This window comes from Mobula birostris, chromosome 6 (genome assembly GCF_030028105.1).
Source record: "Mobula birostris isolate sMobBir1 chromosome 6, sMobBir1.hap1, whole genome shotgun sequence".
Classification (NCBI taxonomy): Eukaryota; Metazoa; Chordata; class Chondrichthyes; order Myliobatiformes; family Myliobatidae; genus Mobula; species Mobula birostris.
The window spans coordinates 196,546,928-196,564,047 of record NC_092375.1 but is presented as its reverse complement, the minus strand read 5'-3'; the positions used below and the strand labels follow the sequence as shown (position 1 = coordinate 196,564,047).

General features: G+C 36.1%; 1 protein-coding gene across 2 annotated transcripts in view; it reads right to left on the bottom strand.

Moving 5' to 3' along the window:
- Positions 1-1,734: 1,734 nt before the first annotated feature.
- Positions 1,735-17,120, bottom strand: part of mgat5 (alpha-1,6-mannosylglycoprotein 6-beta-N-acetylglucosaminyltransferase) — a 212,321-nt gene continuing 196,935 nt past the window's right edge. For both annotated transcript variants that reach the window (XM_072262149.1, XM_072262150.1), the window contains exons 12-17: positions 16,066-16,215; positions 15,195-15,341; positions 12,953-13,069; positions 7,474-7,548; positions 4,956-5,113; positions 1,735-3,909 (exon numbers count right to left, since the gene is read on the bottom strand). In XM_072262149.1, coding sequence (XP_072118250.1) covers positions 3,711-3,909; positions 4,956-5,113; positions 7,474-7,548; positions 12,953-13,069; positions 15,195-15,341; positions 16,066-16,215 — 846 coding nt within the window. In that variant the 3' untranslated portion in view covers positions 1,735-3,710. The remainder of the gene's footprint in view (positions 3,910-4,955; positions 5,114-7,473; positions 7,549-12,952; positions 13,070-15,194; positions 15,342-16,065; positions 16,216-17,120) is intronic.

The window sequence follows — 17,120 nt, the reverse complement described above, 5'->3', positions numbered from 1 at the left end:
ATGTCTATTTTTTCCTTTACGACATGCAGTTATCCTTAATTCCATTACTTGTTTGTGTAAAATATTTCAAACTCTTAATGTTTACTTGTGTAAGAAAATATAATATCATCTCCACTACTTAAAATTGTCATTTTTTAATTGTTGATTTCTTATAGCAGAAGTGCTAGTTTGAAATCAAAAGGATTAACTAGTTTTTTCGAGGGTTGAAGGGTGGACAAAACTGCCTCAGTTAAATTGGTAACCAAGGAAGGACATCATGAAAAATATTTATTTTTTACCAATAAGATTAACAAAATGGAGCAGTCAATCATTTCACAATTATACTGAATAATATGCCTGGTATGGGGATAAATAAGGTTTATATAGTTGTAAGAAGTTAAACTCTGGTATTGCTTTTCAGATGGTAAGTTTGTTCCCTTTAAACTATCACCTCTGCTGATAAGAGATCAATTAACAATTGACAGCCAAAATATTTGATTTTAATTGTGAAAAGATTAAGCGACAAGTTAAAGAATAGACCCAAGCCAATATTAGACAGAATACCTTCTCAATAATTTCGAGCACCATTATATTTATGATGAAATAAAACCTAATTTTTTTTAACTCAGAGGAACAATGACCAGGCCCTAGGAAAATAAATCTCCTAGGCATAACAAACAACATGGGTCATTTCTATTGAAATCAAACTTTAAAATACTAGTTTTTGTAACATTCTTTAAGATATTTTCTATCATTTAAGTATCCAAAAATAATTAAAATAGCTGAAATTAACTGTCTTTTTCCCAAGGGAACTCAGAAATAAAGTTTTTAAATAATGCAAATGGAATTTGAGTCAGTCTTGAAATCTAAATTAGGCCACTAAACTCTATCCAAAAATTAAACAAAATTTTAAATTCTTTACAACTGCGAGGATGAACCAAAGTAATAGGCAGGCGTTGCTTCAATAAAATGAATATAACTTTTTTGCTATAGTAGAACAAATCAATGACATTTTAATGGCAGATGTCCCAGATCAACTTAAACAACACAAAATGATTTTGAGCCAAGGAATAACACTAAGTTGCATGGCTAGATGTTTATTTAAGTAGTTTTTAAATGACAGGTTTTCGAGGTAGGGAAAGAAATCTAAAAAGTGGCACCAATTAAAGCACAACTTCAAAGTTGTCACTTATATACATTCTGGGGTAATGCTCAGTGGAGGAAAAAAGATCTAACATTAAAACTTTTGATTTTGGTAAAATATAAATCAAAGGCAGGATTGTGTGCACAGTAACATTTTGTTCTCATTGTTTAGTCTGGAAGAAACTTTGATGAAGATTTCAGTTAGGTGAAAGCAGGCAATAGCTAACTTTGTTCTTGTATTTTAAAATTCTAAGGTGTTTATAGCATTCTGGAATGATCTTGAAATCCACAGTTGTTAATTTTCACATTAGAACTATCACAGCCTTGGAGGGTTTATTGAACCTCAGGGAAGACCAGATTAGGTATTTACTTAGTGTAAATAAATGCATATTGTGAGTACAATAATTTGAGTTTAATTTTGTCTGCACTTTGCTGAATCCTCAGCTTATTATTTGAATGGAAACTGTTGTAATATGCTGCAGTTAAATAGAATCTATTGAGCACCATACATACGTGTTCATGAACTGTGCTTGGAGTTTTTGTTAATCTTACAAGTTCTTTCAAAAATGTATTCTGTACGTTTACAAATTACAGTGTACACATCAGTGGATGAAATTCTCTTCACAGAAAAGATTTATTGAAAAATAAAGTCTTTTTTTCCTGCTGATCAAAACTGGAAACAATTTCTATGCTTGCAAATTTAGCTTTCAAAGCACACCTCATTTCAATATATGCCATTTGCCAAAATATACAGGAAAATTATTTTTAGAGCTTAACAACACTATGCACAATCTAATTTATGACTGCCATTAAGTATAATATTTTTATTACAAGTTAAAGCAACTTTATTACCCTTAAAGGCACATGATATACATTACATGGCATCACAGCCACAGAAACAGTTAATATTTACAACACAAAGCAAAGAAAGCAAGTTAGAGTACCTAAAAAAAAAAATATTTTTCTATGTACAAGTGTGCAAACTTGTTTGGATAAATCTGCTGTTATGAGGCTTAGCTGCTGTAGATTAACTGTACGTCACTGATTTTTTTTATTTTTCAAAAGCCACACTTATTTTTGATCATTCCTGTATTCTCACCTTGATCAAACATTATACATCATTCTGATTTGTGTTAATATGTAGGGGTACTGCCATCTGTGTTGAATTAAGTAAAAATGAAAAATTGTATGTCAGATGTTCTCAAAGGTTCATCCCATCTTTTCATGGGCTGATATTTTAAATATAACTTGTATGAACCGGTAGCCAGTTGCGAGCTCTGATAGTCGACAATGATTTCCAACCACTATCACTACTTCCAACTGAAAAGAAAGACAGATTTTAGCTGTGCATTAAAATTTCAGCTTTAATTTTCTCTGTCACTTTTTAAATGATGGATTAAATATGACCAGATCATTTGATCAAACATTTTGATTTAATTAATTAAATTTATAGAGAAATGACTGTGATTGCATTAAAGATTTGTAATACACCCCCAAAAAAATCAGTTGATGAGACCATTTGTTTGTGTGACAAAAATGCTTCAATGCACTGCGTATTATGTGTGTGTATATACACCTGAGCCTGAAAAGAAAGTGCAAATATATGAAATTCTACTTCATTTCTTATGGTAAACATATGATTATAGGAGCTTAAAAAAACATTTTACATCAGGCTGTTTATGTACAATTTACAATAGAAACCATTTCTCAAACAGCAGGTTACTACTTAAAATGCCCATTTAGCCAACTTATTTGTGGCCTTAAATACATCTGTTTAAGATCAGTTGACACTTTGGATCAGTTGCTTCAAAAAGCTGCTAGCATCGTAAATGATGAATAATAAAGCTAAAAGTAATAATTACCATATAACAAAGCTTTCTGAATTCTCTCCAGCTCTTCCAGTAGTTCAGTTTTGTTTAAAAATCATACAAGTGCTTAGAGCATGATTTAAAACAAGTAACATTCTATATCTTAAAGTTATTACTGTTAGCAATATCAACATATGGTCCTTTACATAACTGACTACAGTGTCCATGACTAAGAGAGGCAATTACATTTGAAATAATGACCATCAGGTTTCTTTTGTCTGCTATGATTATACTGAACCACTACTGGATTACTTCTAAACTGATATTAAGCCATTCTGTTGGGATTTTGTTCATTTCACCTGAATTAAAAGTAAACCAAAATTTACTAAGCAGCCCCTTACAACACGCTTAATTGTCCACCATTATTTACAGTTTATTTAGCTGACCAAAACTTTTCATATTTGATAACATTATTTTCTGAATTTAGAATATTTAGTAGTACATCTTTCATTTACATCTATACACCCTCCTCATCAAAAATGACTTTTATAAATGTGAAACTTAAAAACATTACTCTTTCCATTGGGTAGATCTGTTTTCATGATTGACACTGACCTAGCCCAGATGAACATCTATTCTTTTCAAGTGAACTAGTGCTCTTGATTCAAACATTTTCCCCTAGTATCCTTTTCAAAGGGCTCTTTCAAAAATGAACAACGTCTGGCCCTTAGGAAGCCTGTTTTGTTTTTGCTCAAACTACAGTGTCGGGGTGAACCAGTGCTATAAGCATTCTTGACATAACGCAACCTGTCCCTTCTTGTAGTCTCTGCACGGACAGATCCTTTTAAAATTCTCATTTGCACCAGCACAGCTGAAAAGCAACAAATCACTCTGGAAAAAACAGTGCTTTTTCTTTTCGTCATAAGCAGGCACAATAATGTCACCTAGAGATTCAAATGACTGGCATTCAATTCCATATCTGCAAGTAACACAAAATAGACATTAATTTAAAATCATTTAAGTTCTAAATCAATTTCCACACTCAGAATTGTTATTTTTTGCTATTTGTTTTCTAGTAATACACAAGCTTTTCAGAATAGGTTGACAAAGTATTAATACTACGTTGAAGAGAATGTGTAATCTATTATATAAACACAAGTGAATTTAAAATCTTATTCAGGAAGACTGAAGAATTTCATTGTATTCAAAATTCAAAGTTACTTCATTATCAAAATACATATACATATGTTACCATATATATCACCTTGCAATTTATTTTCCTGCAGGCATTTACAGGAAAAAAGTACAATAGAATTTTAGCAAAAACATTACATAAACAAAGAATGCCAAATATCTTTGTGCAAAAGAAGACTAGCCATGCAAATACAAACAGTACAGAGTTCATCAGTTATAAAGAGCCTGGAAAGTGAGTCTGGAAGTCATAAAATCAGTTTAGAGTAGTGGTGAGTGAAGTTATCCACATCAGTACAGAAGCCTGATGGTTGTAGCGTAATAGCTATTGCTGAATATGGTGGTGTGGGACCTAAGGTTTCTGTACCTCCAGCCCAACAGTAGTAGTGAGAAGAGGGTATGGTTTGGATGGTAGGGGTTTTTGAAAATGGATGCTGCTTTCTCGTGGCAGCGCTCCATGTAAATGGTATGGAGTACTTCCACTGTGGTCCACCATTTTTTGCAGCCTTTTCCATTCCAGGGCATTAGTGTTTCCATTCCAAGCTATGATGAAACCAGTAAAGATTCTCTCCACTATGCATCAGTAGAGGTTTCTCAAAATTTTAGATAGCATGCCTTCGAAGAAAATATGTCATGCCTACTGTGTGATGACATGTGTGTTGGTCCCAGGACAGATCCTCTGTTATGTTAATGACAAGGAACTTAAGGACAAGAACCTAATGAGGACTGACTCACGGACCTCCAGCTTTTTCCTCCTGTAGTCTGTAATCAGCTCTTTTCTTTCCTGATGCTGAGTGAGATGTATTACTCTTTTATTAGGTTAAATATACTTACTTTTGCAAGTCGCTGTCTTTATTCAGATGTTGAAAAAATGATGGTTCACAAATGAGCTTATTCTCTTGACAGACCTGCTTACAGGACTGCTTGGGAGGTGCAATTTTAACTTGGAGTGCACTCAAAGGAGGCCACATCACTTGACCATGGCAAAAATCCTGTAATGGTGATTGGAAAATTGTAAACATGACAAAGCATCTTTAATGAATTCATCCAGCAAAAGAAAATCTTTATTATTTATAGCAGTGGCTATCTGATCTAAATACAGTTAAAGGTATTAATTTAAGTACCACATTTAAGGGAAAAAATGCTGGCTGAAATCCCACCAGGGTCTGTTGCAGATTTAAAGCAAGCTAAGTATACATTTTAATAAGAATAGTCAGCATATGTTCTGATGGCTTTTGTATTCTGATAATCTGGCAATTATTTCAAATATTGCTTTTTTTGTCACAGACGTATGCAATAGTCACACAATTATGAGTTAAAATCACAAAATCAAGCAAATATTCCTGCAAAGTGTTTGAAATAGCAAATGATACATCGGCAAGCTTTCCCTATTACTAGAGGAACATCCTAGATGATTATACAGGAGTGACAATATTTATGATTTTCTTATCTATTTTAGCACGGCATGGTATCCTCGTGGTTAGCACATGCTTTACGGTATAGGTGACCTGGGTTCAATTCCTGATGCTGCCTGCAAGAAATTTGTGTGTTCTGTGACCACATGGGTTTCTCCTACAGTCCAAAGATGAACCAGTTCGTAGATTAATTGGTCATTATAAATTGTCCATGATTAGGCTGGGTTAAATTGGTGGGTTGCTGTGCAGCATGGCTTGAAGGCTGGGAGTGCCTACTCTATGCTATATCTCAATAAATTAATAAATAAAAGTAATACAACCATGTTTTAAACATTACATCAATATAAAAACACATCTGTTCTGCTGAAATAATTCTGGTGGCTTAGAATCCATCTATTACAAAGAAGATTATCAAGTGTAATCAGAGCTTTGAAATGGATTTGCTGGTGCAGAAAAGGCAGTGAGGTAATTGTATTCAACTGTGATCAATTTTTCTCCACATGTACTGTATTTAAATATATTAGAGGACCACAATGTAATAAACAACATTAACCCAGCATCAGAAAGAAAAGAACTCATGGCAAACAAAATTTAAGTCTAAACCTCAAAATCAGAGAGATAAAGAGACAACTTGGATTGGAAATGAATGGGTTACGACAAAATGTTAAAGGCTAGATTTGATATACTATTATTTTTTTTCTATAAAATGTTTTAATATTATCACAGCAACAACAAGGTCAATGTGGTTCCGTTACAGGTACTGATTTCCTGAATCCTGAACTAAAGGTGGTGAGATAGATGCATTCATCATCTAGTGAATGTAAGCTCATTTTTATTCAAGAATTTATTTAATTAACAATCAGTAACACAACCACCAGAATATTAAAAACCCACCTGATTCATGAGTGTCCTTTTAGAAACCTGTTTCTATTTAAACTAGCCTCTGAAATGGTGTTCAGGGACAATTAGGAAATGGCACTGAATGTTATTCTTGCAAAACAATACTGTATGAATAAAAAATATATTGAGAAAAAGAGCTAGGAAGTTAATGATGGGTAGAAAGTAAATCCCCCAATCCATTGCTGTCCCCTTACATTTAGAATCAGCTATTTAACAAAAATGAATTAAAATACTACTTGATTGAAATCAAATGATTTTTGTCTTGACTATGGATTAATTGCAGATGGGAACATTGAAAACTAATGGTTGCAATAGTAAAAATGAAAGGGAAACACTCAATGATTGATGTGAATCTTTGATGGAAGAGATTGGTAAAGAAATAATTGAAAAGGAGAAGTGAATAATGCAAAATTATAAGCATCAAACACAATTCTTTAGAGCGGGAGAACAAAATGGTTCTGTACCATATAAAGGGGAATTAAGAATGTAAATCTTAGTACAAACTTAAAAATTCTGTGAACTACAGTCAATACCTGGAAATCCAATTGCTTTAAAAAAAAAATTGGTCTGAAATGAAATGTTAAAAAACACTGCTTTTACTTGACTTTTAAGATGGGCATTAATTGGACTGAAAATTCAAACTAGAAAGTAGAAAGCATATCTGCCAACAAAAGTTTACTATCCAATCAATAAATTACATTCTGGAAAATAGGTATTATTCAGCTGGCTGAACCAAAACCAGTTTTGTTTTGAAGTAGAAGCAGTAATAGAAACTTTGTTTCCACATAGTTAAAGTTTCAGAAATTGGTTTTCAATACTTCACAAATTTATAACAGCAAATTGTTTTCATGAATTAATTCCATTAAACTAACAATAACTACCATCATCTTAATCACTGTTCTCATACTGGTTAAAATGTTATTGTAACCTTTTTAAACTCAAACAAAAACAATGACATGATTAAAAAGGATTTTTTCAGGAATTCTCCTGAAAGTATTACTTGAATGCACATGAATGGACGATATAAACAGAATTACCTGATTTTCAATAAAAGCACTGACTCTCTGCAACATTCCTTCACAGTTAAATTCGTAGGGCAAATATGGCTCAATCTATTACAAAGAAAAATATAGCTGAATCAACTATCAAGTGCAAGTAGATCATTTCAAAGGTAAACAAATAATGCTTCAATGCTTAGGTGACGGTCACATCCGAAACATTAGAATAATGTGGTGAACCTTGGACCACAGCACTGAGAGGATGAAAATAGCCTTGAACAGCACGACTTGAAAAGGCAATATCCTTGCTCTTCCTATTGATATTGTGTCTGTGGTAGGTATTTACAAAATAATTTTCAATGATTGAAGTAGCATTCCAGTTACAACATGACAAAGGATCCCAAATTCTTTGAAATGCAAGTAATTCCTCAATCACATGATAATATTGTTCATCACCTTACAAACTGTCAACATTTTGGATAAGAGATAAAATTAACTTACACTCTGCCTAAAGAAAGATAAAAATTCACAAACAACAAAAAAAAAACTCTTACTTCGGTCCAATTACGTAATTTTACGTAGGTCCAATAACGTAACCTTTGGTAGGTCCAGTAACATAAACTTTCAAAGAAAAATCCATTCTTACGTAGGTCCAATAACCATAAGATAGAGGAGCAGAATTAGGGCATTTTGACCCATTGAGTCTGCTCCACCATTTCATCATGGCTGATCTAATTTTCCTCTCAGCTCCAATCAAGAATCTATCAACTTCTGCCATAAATATACATAAAGACGTGGCCACCACAGCTGCTTGTGGCAAAGAATTCCACAGGTTCACCATTCTCTGGCTAAAGAAATTCCTCCTTATCTCCGTTCTAAAAGGACATCACTCCATTCTGGGCCTGTGTTCTCTGGTCTTAGACTCTCCCACTAGAGGAAACGTTCACTCTATCAAGGCCTTTCACCATTTGAAAAGATTTCAATGAGGTCACCACTCATTCATATGAATTTTAGTAAATAAAAGCCCAGAGCCATCAAAGGCTCTTCATATGACAAGTCATTCAATCCAAGAATCATTTTTGTGAACCTCCTTTAAACCTTCTCCAGTTTCAACACATCGAGTTTTTCTAAGCTAAGGAGCCAAAAACTGCTCACAATACTCAAGTAAGTTCTCACCAGTGCATTATCATCTTGGATCGCATCCATAGCATTTTGGAGAGGGAGGGAGGGACAGCAGCCAGATCTCTTGGTACATATTGGTACCAATGACATCGGAAGGAAAAGCAAAGAAGTCCTGAAGAGAGAATTTAGAGAGCTAGGTAGAATGCTGAGAAGTAGGACCTCTCAGGTAGCAATTTCTGGATTGCCACCTGCACCAAGCGCCAGTGAAGGCAGCAACAGGATGATTTGGCAGATAAATGCGTGGCTGAGAAGCTGACGCAGGGGGCAGGGCTACAGGTTCTTGGATCATTGGGATCTCTTCTGGGGGCATTATGACCTGTATCAAAGTGATGGGTTGAAGCTGAACCCAAGGGGGATCAATATTACATAGAAACATGGAAAACCTACAGCACAAAGTTGTGCCGAACATGTCCCTACCTTAGAAGTTATTAGGCTTACCCATAGCCTTCTATTTTTCTAAGCTCCATGTACCTATCCAAAAGTCTCTTAAAAGACCCCATCGTATCCACCTCCACTACCGTTGCCGGCAGCCCATTCCACGCACTCACCACTCTCTGAGTAAAAAACTTACCCTTGACATCTCCACTGTACCTACTCCCCAGCACCTTAAACCTGTGTCCTCTTGTGGCAACCATTTCAGCCCTGGGAAAAAGCCTCTGACTATCCACACGATCAATGCCTCTCATCATCTTATACACCTCTATCAGGTCACCTCTCATCCTCCGTCACTCCAAGCAGAAAAGGCCGAGTTCACTCAAACTGTTTTCATAAGGCATGCTCCTCAATCCAGGCAACATCCTTGTAAAGGATGTATTCTTGTGCGCAAGTTTGTTAGAGCTGTTGAGGAGGGTCTAAACTATTTTGGCAGGGCGGTGGTAACAGGTGTGAAGGGACTCATGATAGGACAGATAGCAAATAGCAAAGATAGCAGTCAGACTGTTAGGAAGGGCTGGCAGATGAAAGGACATAATTGCAGCCAGCAGAGTGAGTATCAGTGCATTAGGGATGCAGAATCAAAAACAGTAGCAAATACAGTACTCAAGGTGTTATATCTCAGTGCTCGGAGTGTGAGAAATAAGGTGGATGATCTTGTTCCAAACAACAGAAAATCTGCAGATGCAGGAAATCCTGGAGGAACTCAGCAGGCCAGGAAGCATCTATATGGAAAAGAGTAGTCGACATGTCGGGCCAAGACCCTTCAACAGAACTGGAGAAAAAAAACGAGTAGATTTAAAAGGTGGGGGTGTGGAGAGAGAAACACAAGGTGAAATTTTGCGGAGATATTACTTTAGTAAAGAGGGTGGTAAATCTGTAGAACTTGTTGCCACGAGTGGCTGTGGAGGACAAGTTTATTGGGTGCATTTAAGGCAGAGATAGATAGGTCTTTGATTAGCCAGGGCATCAAAGGGTATGGGGAGAAGGCAGGAGAGTAGGGATGACTGGAAGAATTGGATCAGTCATGATTGAACGGCGGAGCAGGCTCAAGGGGCCAAATGGCCTAATTCTGCTCCTGTATCTTATGGTGTTATGATAGGTGAAACCAGGAGGGGAAGGGATGAAGTAAAGGTCTGGGAAGTTGATTGGTGAAAGAGACACAGGGCTGGAGAAGGGTAAATCTAATCGGAGAGGACAGAAGGCCATGGAAGAAAAGGGGGGAGAAGCACCTGAGAGAGGCGGTGGGTAGGCAAGGAGATAAGGTGAGAGAGGGGAAAGGGGATGGAGAATGGTGAAAGGGGAGGGGAGGCATTACCAGGAGTTTGAGAAATCGATGTTCATGCTATCAGGTTGGAGGTTACCCAGACGGAATATAAGGTGTTGTTCCTTCAACCTGATTTTAAGATAGGTGGAGTGGTAGGTAGCAATGTGATTAGAGAAGGAGCTAGACAAATTGGAAGAATGGGCAAAAAAGTGGCAGATGGAATACAGCGTTGGGAAATGTATGACCATGCATTTTGGTAAAAAGGAACAATAGTGCAGACTATTATCTAAATGGGGAGAAAATTCAAACATCAGAGGCGCAAAGAACTTAAGATTCCTCGTACAAGCTCCAAGAAGATTAATTCACAGGTTGAGTCTGTAGTAAAGAAGGCAAATACAATGTTGCCATTTATTTCAAGTGGAAAATAATATAAAAGCAAGGAGATAATGCCGAGGCTTTAGTCAGGCTGCACTTGCTGAGTATTGTCAATAGTTTTGGGCCCCTTATCTCAGAAAGGATGTGTTGTCATTGGAAAGAGTCCAGAGGAAGTTCATGAGGATGATTCTGGGAATGAAGGGGTTAACATATGAGGATCGTTTGGCAGCCTTGGGCCTGTACTCACTGGAATTTAGAAGAATGCAGGGGGAAGGGGGATCTTATTGAAACCTGGTGAATGTTGAAGGGATTAGATAAGGTAGATGTGGAGATGATGTTTTCTATTGTGGGGTTATCCAGAACTAAAGGACAGCACATCAAAATTGAGGGGTGACCTTTTAGAACAGAAGTAACGTGGAATTTTATTAGCCACAGAGCAGTCAATCTGTGGAATACTCTGCTACAGACTGCAGAAGAGGCCAAGTCTGTTGATCGGTCAGGGAATCAAATAGCAAGAAGGCAGGTGTATGGGGTTGAGTGGGATCCGGATGGACTAGCAGAGCAGACTCAATGGGCTAAATAGCCTATTTTGCTCCTACATTTTATGGTCTTATCTATCAATTACTATATTTATTGACTTTAAATAATCCAGCTTCCACTACTTGCAGGGACAGAGAATTTCATAGATTCACCACCATTTATGAAAAGCAATTTCCACATACCTCAGTTTATAATGACCCTTATATTGTAAGTATGTGCTCTTATTGCAATCTCCTCCAGGTGATGCCTCACCAACACCCTATGCAATTGTAACAAAACCTCCAACTACTTTGCAATGCCTTCTTAAGTATTTGATGGACCTGCCTATTTTCCTGTTTTTTTTTGGCAATTTATGCCACCTTAACACCACTCATCCACTCGTAGTCACTCTGCATTTAGTTCATAATGCCTCCATTTCTCTTACTGAAGTGTATGACATTATAGCACCACATTAAAATCCGTTTGCCTGTCTATACTAACTGTAACTGTATCCCTTTGCAGAGTCACTGTATCCTTACCACAACATCCCCTTCTAAATATTTTGCATCATAGGCAAATTTCCAAACCATACATCATGTTCCTTCCTGCAGATCATTAATGTATTGAGTCAATTGTAGGCCAAGAACTGATCCAGTCCAAAAAGGACCCATTTATTTCAACTATTTTCAATGAGACAACTCATTCTGTCATACTTCCAACAACCCCATGGGCTTTTAATTTAATCTATGTGGCACTTTTACAAATCTCAGTGCCCTGTACAACAAACATCTTCCCCCTCTTGTGTTCAAGTTCTCCTACAATAAATAATATTCCAGCAACTTTTGTAATTACTGACTGTGCTAGTAGATGACCCTTTGGTGAATCATGCACTAGGACACCAGGATCCATCTATATCTCAGAGCTCTGCAAACTCACACCATTTAATTGGCAATTTCCCATATTGTGCTTCAGTTGCCAAACTAGCACATTTATACCCAGTGGCCACTTTGTTAGATACCTCCTGTACTTAATAAGCTAGCCACTGACTGTACGTCCCTTTGTAGCCACTATGTGCTCTTCAGATCTTATATTTGTTGAAATAACCTCTATCCAACAAGGCATTTATTTTGGCTGATAGCTTTCAAATATTTAATGTGTTCCTGTCTTCCACTTCACTAGACATTTGGATGTGACGGCACAATGGCACAAATGCCTTCATCATTTGCCATTCAAGAGCAAAGCCTACAGCGCCTTTTGTCTTACTGCACTTTCCTTTAACGTCAGCAAGTCTGAAACCCAACAATTTGTTGAAGGTCTTGAACATACTTTACTTAAAACCTCTGTCTTCCTAGTCCTCCCGAACAGAGCATTCTAAAGAATTGAAAAATTCGACTGTAGGTTCAAGAATTTCTTCTGGAATGGATGACAACTTATTTTGAGACAGACCCATGACCTGGCTGAGGGAAAGTATTATTAAGCATCTATCCTCATAATGTCTATCAGTGTTCTGTATGCTTCAATGACATTACCTCTAAATCCTAAAAAGTAAAGACATATTCTGCTTAATGTCTCCTTGCACAACAGTTTTTCCAGATTCCAGTATAGACCAGTATGTGCAGTTGCCCAGTTTTACTGTTTTTAAAAAGCATCATAAAATAATGGTTTTCTTATCCTGTCTCATCATTCTCAAATAAGCACCAAATACATTACTTATTCTGGTTTATATTTCATAGTGAATTTTACCTTCTGGTTAAGAATAGCCTTCACGGCTTGCTCAACCTCTACAGGGTCATCAATGTTAACAGTCCACACGTGAGGTTTCCCAATATATACTTCCGCATATGGATGTTGTGAAGTCAACTGCAAGAAGAAGTTAGACTAATTTTCAAGGCAACTGCAGAATTAATTACAATATACATCACATTGTAGCTTTAGGATTTAGGACAATTCCCATAGTGCTTCAGAAGAACTATATTAAATAATATTTGTTACTATGCTACATATTAAGGAAACCTTTTGTCAAAAAACCAATTTAAAATAAGAAACTGCATATTTAAAAGGGGAACGCAATCTCTAATTACAAATATGTCCTACAACTACAAGCAGTATAGAAAAAGCTATCAAACTAAACCAATAACTTTAGCCTAAGAAGTTTTTATTTTAAAGATAAATTGTTAGTTCTGCTATGTGAGCAAGAGCCTTAAACTTCCCAGTGAAATAATTAATAAATGTTGATGACATTAACCAACTGACCCTTTCTTCTTCTTGTCCTTTCTCTTAGAGGGTGGTGACACCCCAGGGATGGTCAAGCTAAGACCATTAGATACATTTAAGGTGGAAAGATAAATAGAGAAAGATTGAGGAATTAAAGGTTATTGAGAAATGGCACAGAAGGAGCTGGGGTTGAATGTCCTAGTCCTGTTCCTATTTTGTGCTCTTTCCTATTTGATATTATGTCCTGCAGAAATGGCCCTGGGCCTCTACAAAAGTATCAGGTACCAAAGAAAACTGGATAAGTAACTGAACTTCTTTACAACCAATCATGCTTAAGTACTCTGAAATTAGCACTACATGGTACACACAAGGAAATTTAATTTAGAATGGCAATAACAACATTAACTCAGAAAATGATGTTGTAAGGGAGAACCTATACAGATGACCTGGAAAAGCTTGATTTATTTTCATGTTGGAAAGATTTTTCTCCCCCTCCAAATCCAATGCAGAAAATCTCCAGCAATTAAAACCTAAGATAACTACATCATTGAAAAGGTATTTAGTCTTGACATAATTTTTGGCCTTGAATTCACTTTGTACATACAGTGAAAGCACTGCAACTTCATGAGATATTTTCTGATAACAAAGGTTCAGGAAAATAAGTTATAATTAGGATCTAAGGAAGTTGCCGTGAGAGGATAAGTGAGTAGGTAAAGATCTGACAAATAGAACATAATGCTGGAAAATGTAGTATTTCCCCTTTTGGCAAGAAAAGTTAAAAGAATCTTTCTACTGAGATTTTGCACAGCACTGAGGTATTAGAGATCTGGATAACATAGGGCGATTCCCAAAAGGTGAGTACTCAAAACAGCAAGTAATTAGGAAAGCCAACAACAATGTTATTATTTATTGAGAAAGGAATCAAATATGAAAGTATTTGCTTTATCTTAAAAGCAGCAGGCGAGAACAAACACATCAAAAGTACTGCACACAGTACTGGTCTCCTTATTTAAGGAAGGGTATTAGTTTACTGGAAGCAATTCAGTGAACATTTACAAGGCTGATACCTAGAATTGGTATTTTGTCTTGCTAAGGCTGAACAGATCAGGCTTCTAACTACTGAGGTTTAGGGAAGTAAGCTAAAACAGGGTCTTGACACATGGATAGAGAGAGGAAAGTACCTCTTCAAGAAATGTTAGAATTGGGCAGTCAACTGTTTAACAATAGATTCAATCCCTTTTGTATAGAAATGAGGTGAATGTTTTCTTTTAGAATGTTGAGGTTCTTCCGAACTCTGCTTCCCAAAGGGCAAGGACAGCAGTATAATGGGACAGGCAAATAAACACTCATTTATCATTGGGGTGAAGGATTAAGACTGGTAAAAGGGAAAGTAGAGGCAAAGTTATAATCAGATCAGGTATTGAGGTGACTGAGTAACGTATTGTTCTTAATTTGTATTTATGTATGCATCAATGGAGAGTCAGACAGCAGGATGGCAGTTTTGCAAAGTCAACCTAAATTTCTGTTATTTCATTCTCTGGAGTGGCACTTGCACTGGAATAACAACAAGGGCTTTTGATTTCATTGAGTTGACACCAATGTTTGGGGCATTTTTGAATACTTAAATCATACGCCAAGGCCACGTAAATTTCCAAATGTATAATTACTAAGTAATTGGTGCCTTTATAGAACGATTACAAGAACATAGGCTTCCTCCTATATCCCAAAGTTGTTTTTTCTCTCTAACTTCCAAATCTCAAGATGAGCTCACCTCTCTCAGAGTTGGCTTTCCTTTGAAAAATTCAGTGTTTTTACTGCTTTTAGGTGGATTGAAGCGTGGATTTAGGAATGCACATCCATTTGCAATGGCTTCCAAAGGAGCTGGCCCTTCATATGGAAAACCAAGACCAACAAATAACTGTAAAAAGATGACCATAAGATGTTAAATATTTACATAAAGTTTCTGTTTTGTGAAGGACATTAGTTTCAGAGAAACACATTATCAAGAGTAAATGTCAAAAGAAATTGATACACTACTACAGAGGTTTCGTTACTGGACTACTGAAACCCTCGACCACAAATCTAGAAATCCACCACAGCAAAAGTAAATCTGGAATTAAAAGAGCATCAAATATTTATAGTTCATTTAAGGGGGCTGTTGGATGTAAAGGAAGGAGAACAACTTAACATGTAATTTAGTAATAAGAACTACATTATTGTTACATTCTGGGCAGGGTAAATGATGAGAAACAAGATGGCAGCAGATCATCTTTACTCATCTGCAAATTTTTGTCATAATCATGATGTCAATAAAATCAGAAGGCCAGTTGTTTAAGTGAGGAGACACACTGCAAGATGGTGCAGAAAGATAGTGAAAGTTGATTCACTGGCAAAAAATCCAAGTGGGCTCAAATTAACCATTTTCTGTATCGTTATATAGAACTATATTCTATCTATAACTATATTCAAAAACTATATTCTATATCATACTTTTAACCTATGCAGAACAGCTAGAATTGAATATACAATAGCAAATGCAGTAGATCACCTGGATATTAAGCCTTAATGTTGCATTGAGCATATCTGAGAAATGCTTTGCCAAATCAAAATATCAGCTACATATAAAGCATCATATTTTGCACCTTAGTTTCTCGTAGAAGAAGTTGAAGGTCATGCCCACTGAGTATTCCATGGTTTTTCACGTAATTAGGAATGTGGACTGTGCTACTTCCGTGAACTGTGCCATGGACTTCCGTGTATGTGTGAGTTATATCCAAGTAAGATCTTTTATCCTGCAAGAAACCAGGAGATAAAAAATAATTAACTTATCTTATATTGGCAGATAAAATAAATTAGGAAACATCATTCAGAAAATAACAAGTCTTGCTAAACTACAGACTGAATTTTTACTCCATTAAATTTCATCGACACTGCTCGAGAATTTGCTGTAACAAGGGTGAGCAACTCCATTATGCTCAACACCAAACATTATACTAGAGACATATCCAATTTGCTATTCGATATATTTGATATTTAGATTAAACTTAAAAATCTATTTCAAAGAAACTTTAAGTTTGTAAATGTAAATTTTTTTTATCTCGCATAACTATAATTCATCCACATCAGGCACAGCTTATTTAGAGGAACATGTTATAAAAGAAAATGGACCCAGCCATCATTATAAAAGAGGATGTCATCGTACAACATGGTAGAGCACAGGTACAGCTGGTAAATGGAAAATCTAACAGAATGTAATACTTTATGTGAGAATGGAATTCGAAAATAGAGAAGTTACGCTTCAGTTATTTAGGACAATGGTGAGATCACATCAGGGGTGTTGTGTACAGTACTAGTCACTTTATTTAGCAACAGTGCTAATGCCCTTGAAGCGGTTTGGAGGTTTACTGGATTAACACCTGGAATAGGAAAGTTTCCAACAAGGAAAGGATTGGTTAGTTTTGTATCTACTGGGGTTTAGTAGAGAGAGACAAATTGAAAAACAAGATCCAGGGAGTTTATGACAGGGTTTAGACCACAGCACCATTAAATATAGGAGCAAAATTAGGTCATTTTGGCCCATCAAGTCTGCTCTGCCATTTCATCATGGCTGACTCAGTTTTCCTCTCAGCCGAAATCTCCTGCCTTCTCCCTGTATATCCTCATGGCCTGACCAATCAAGAATTTTTCAACTTCTGTC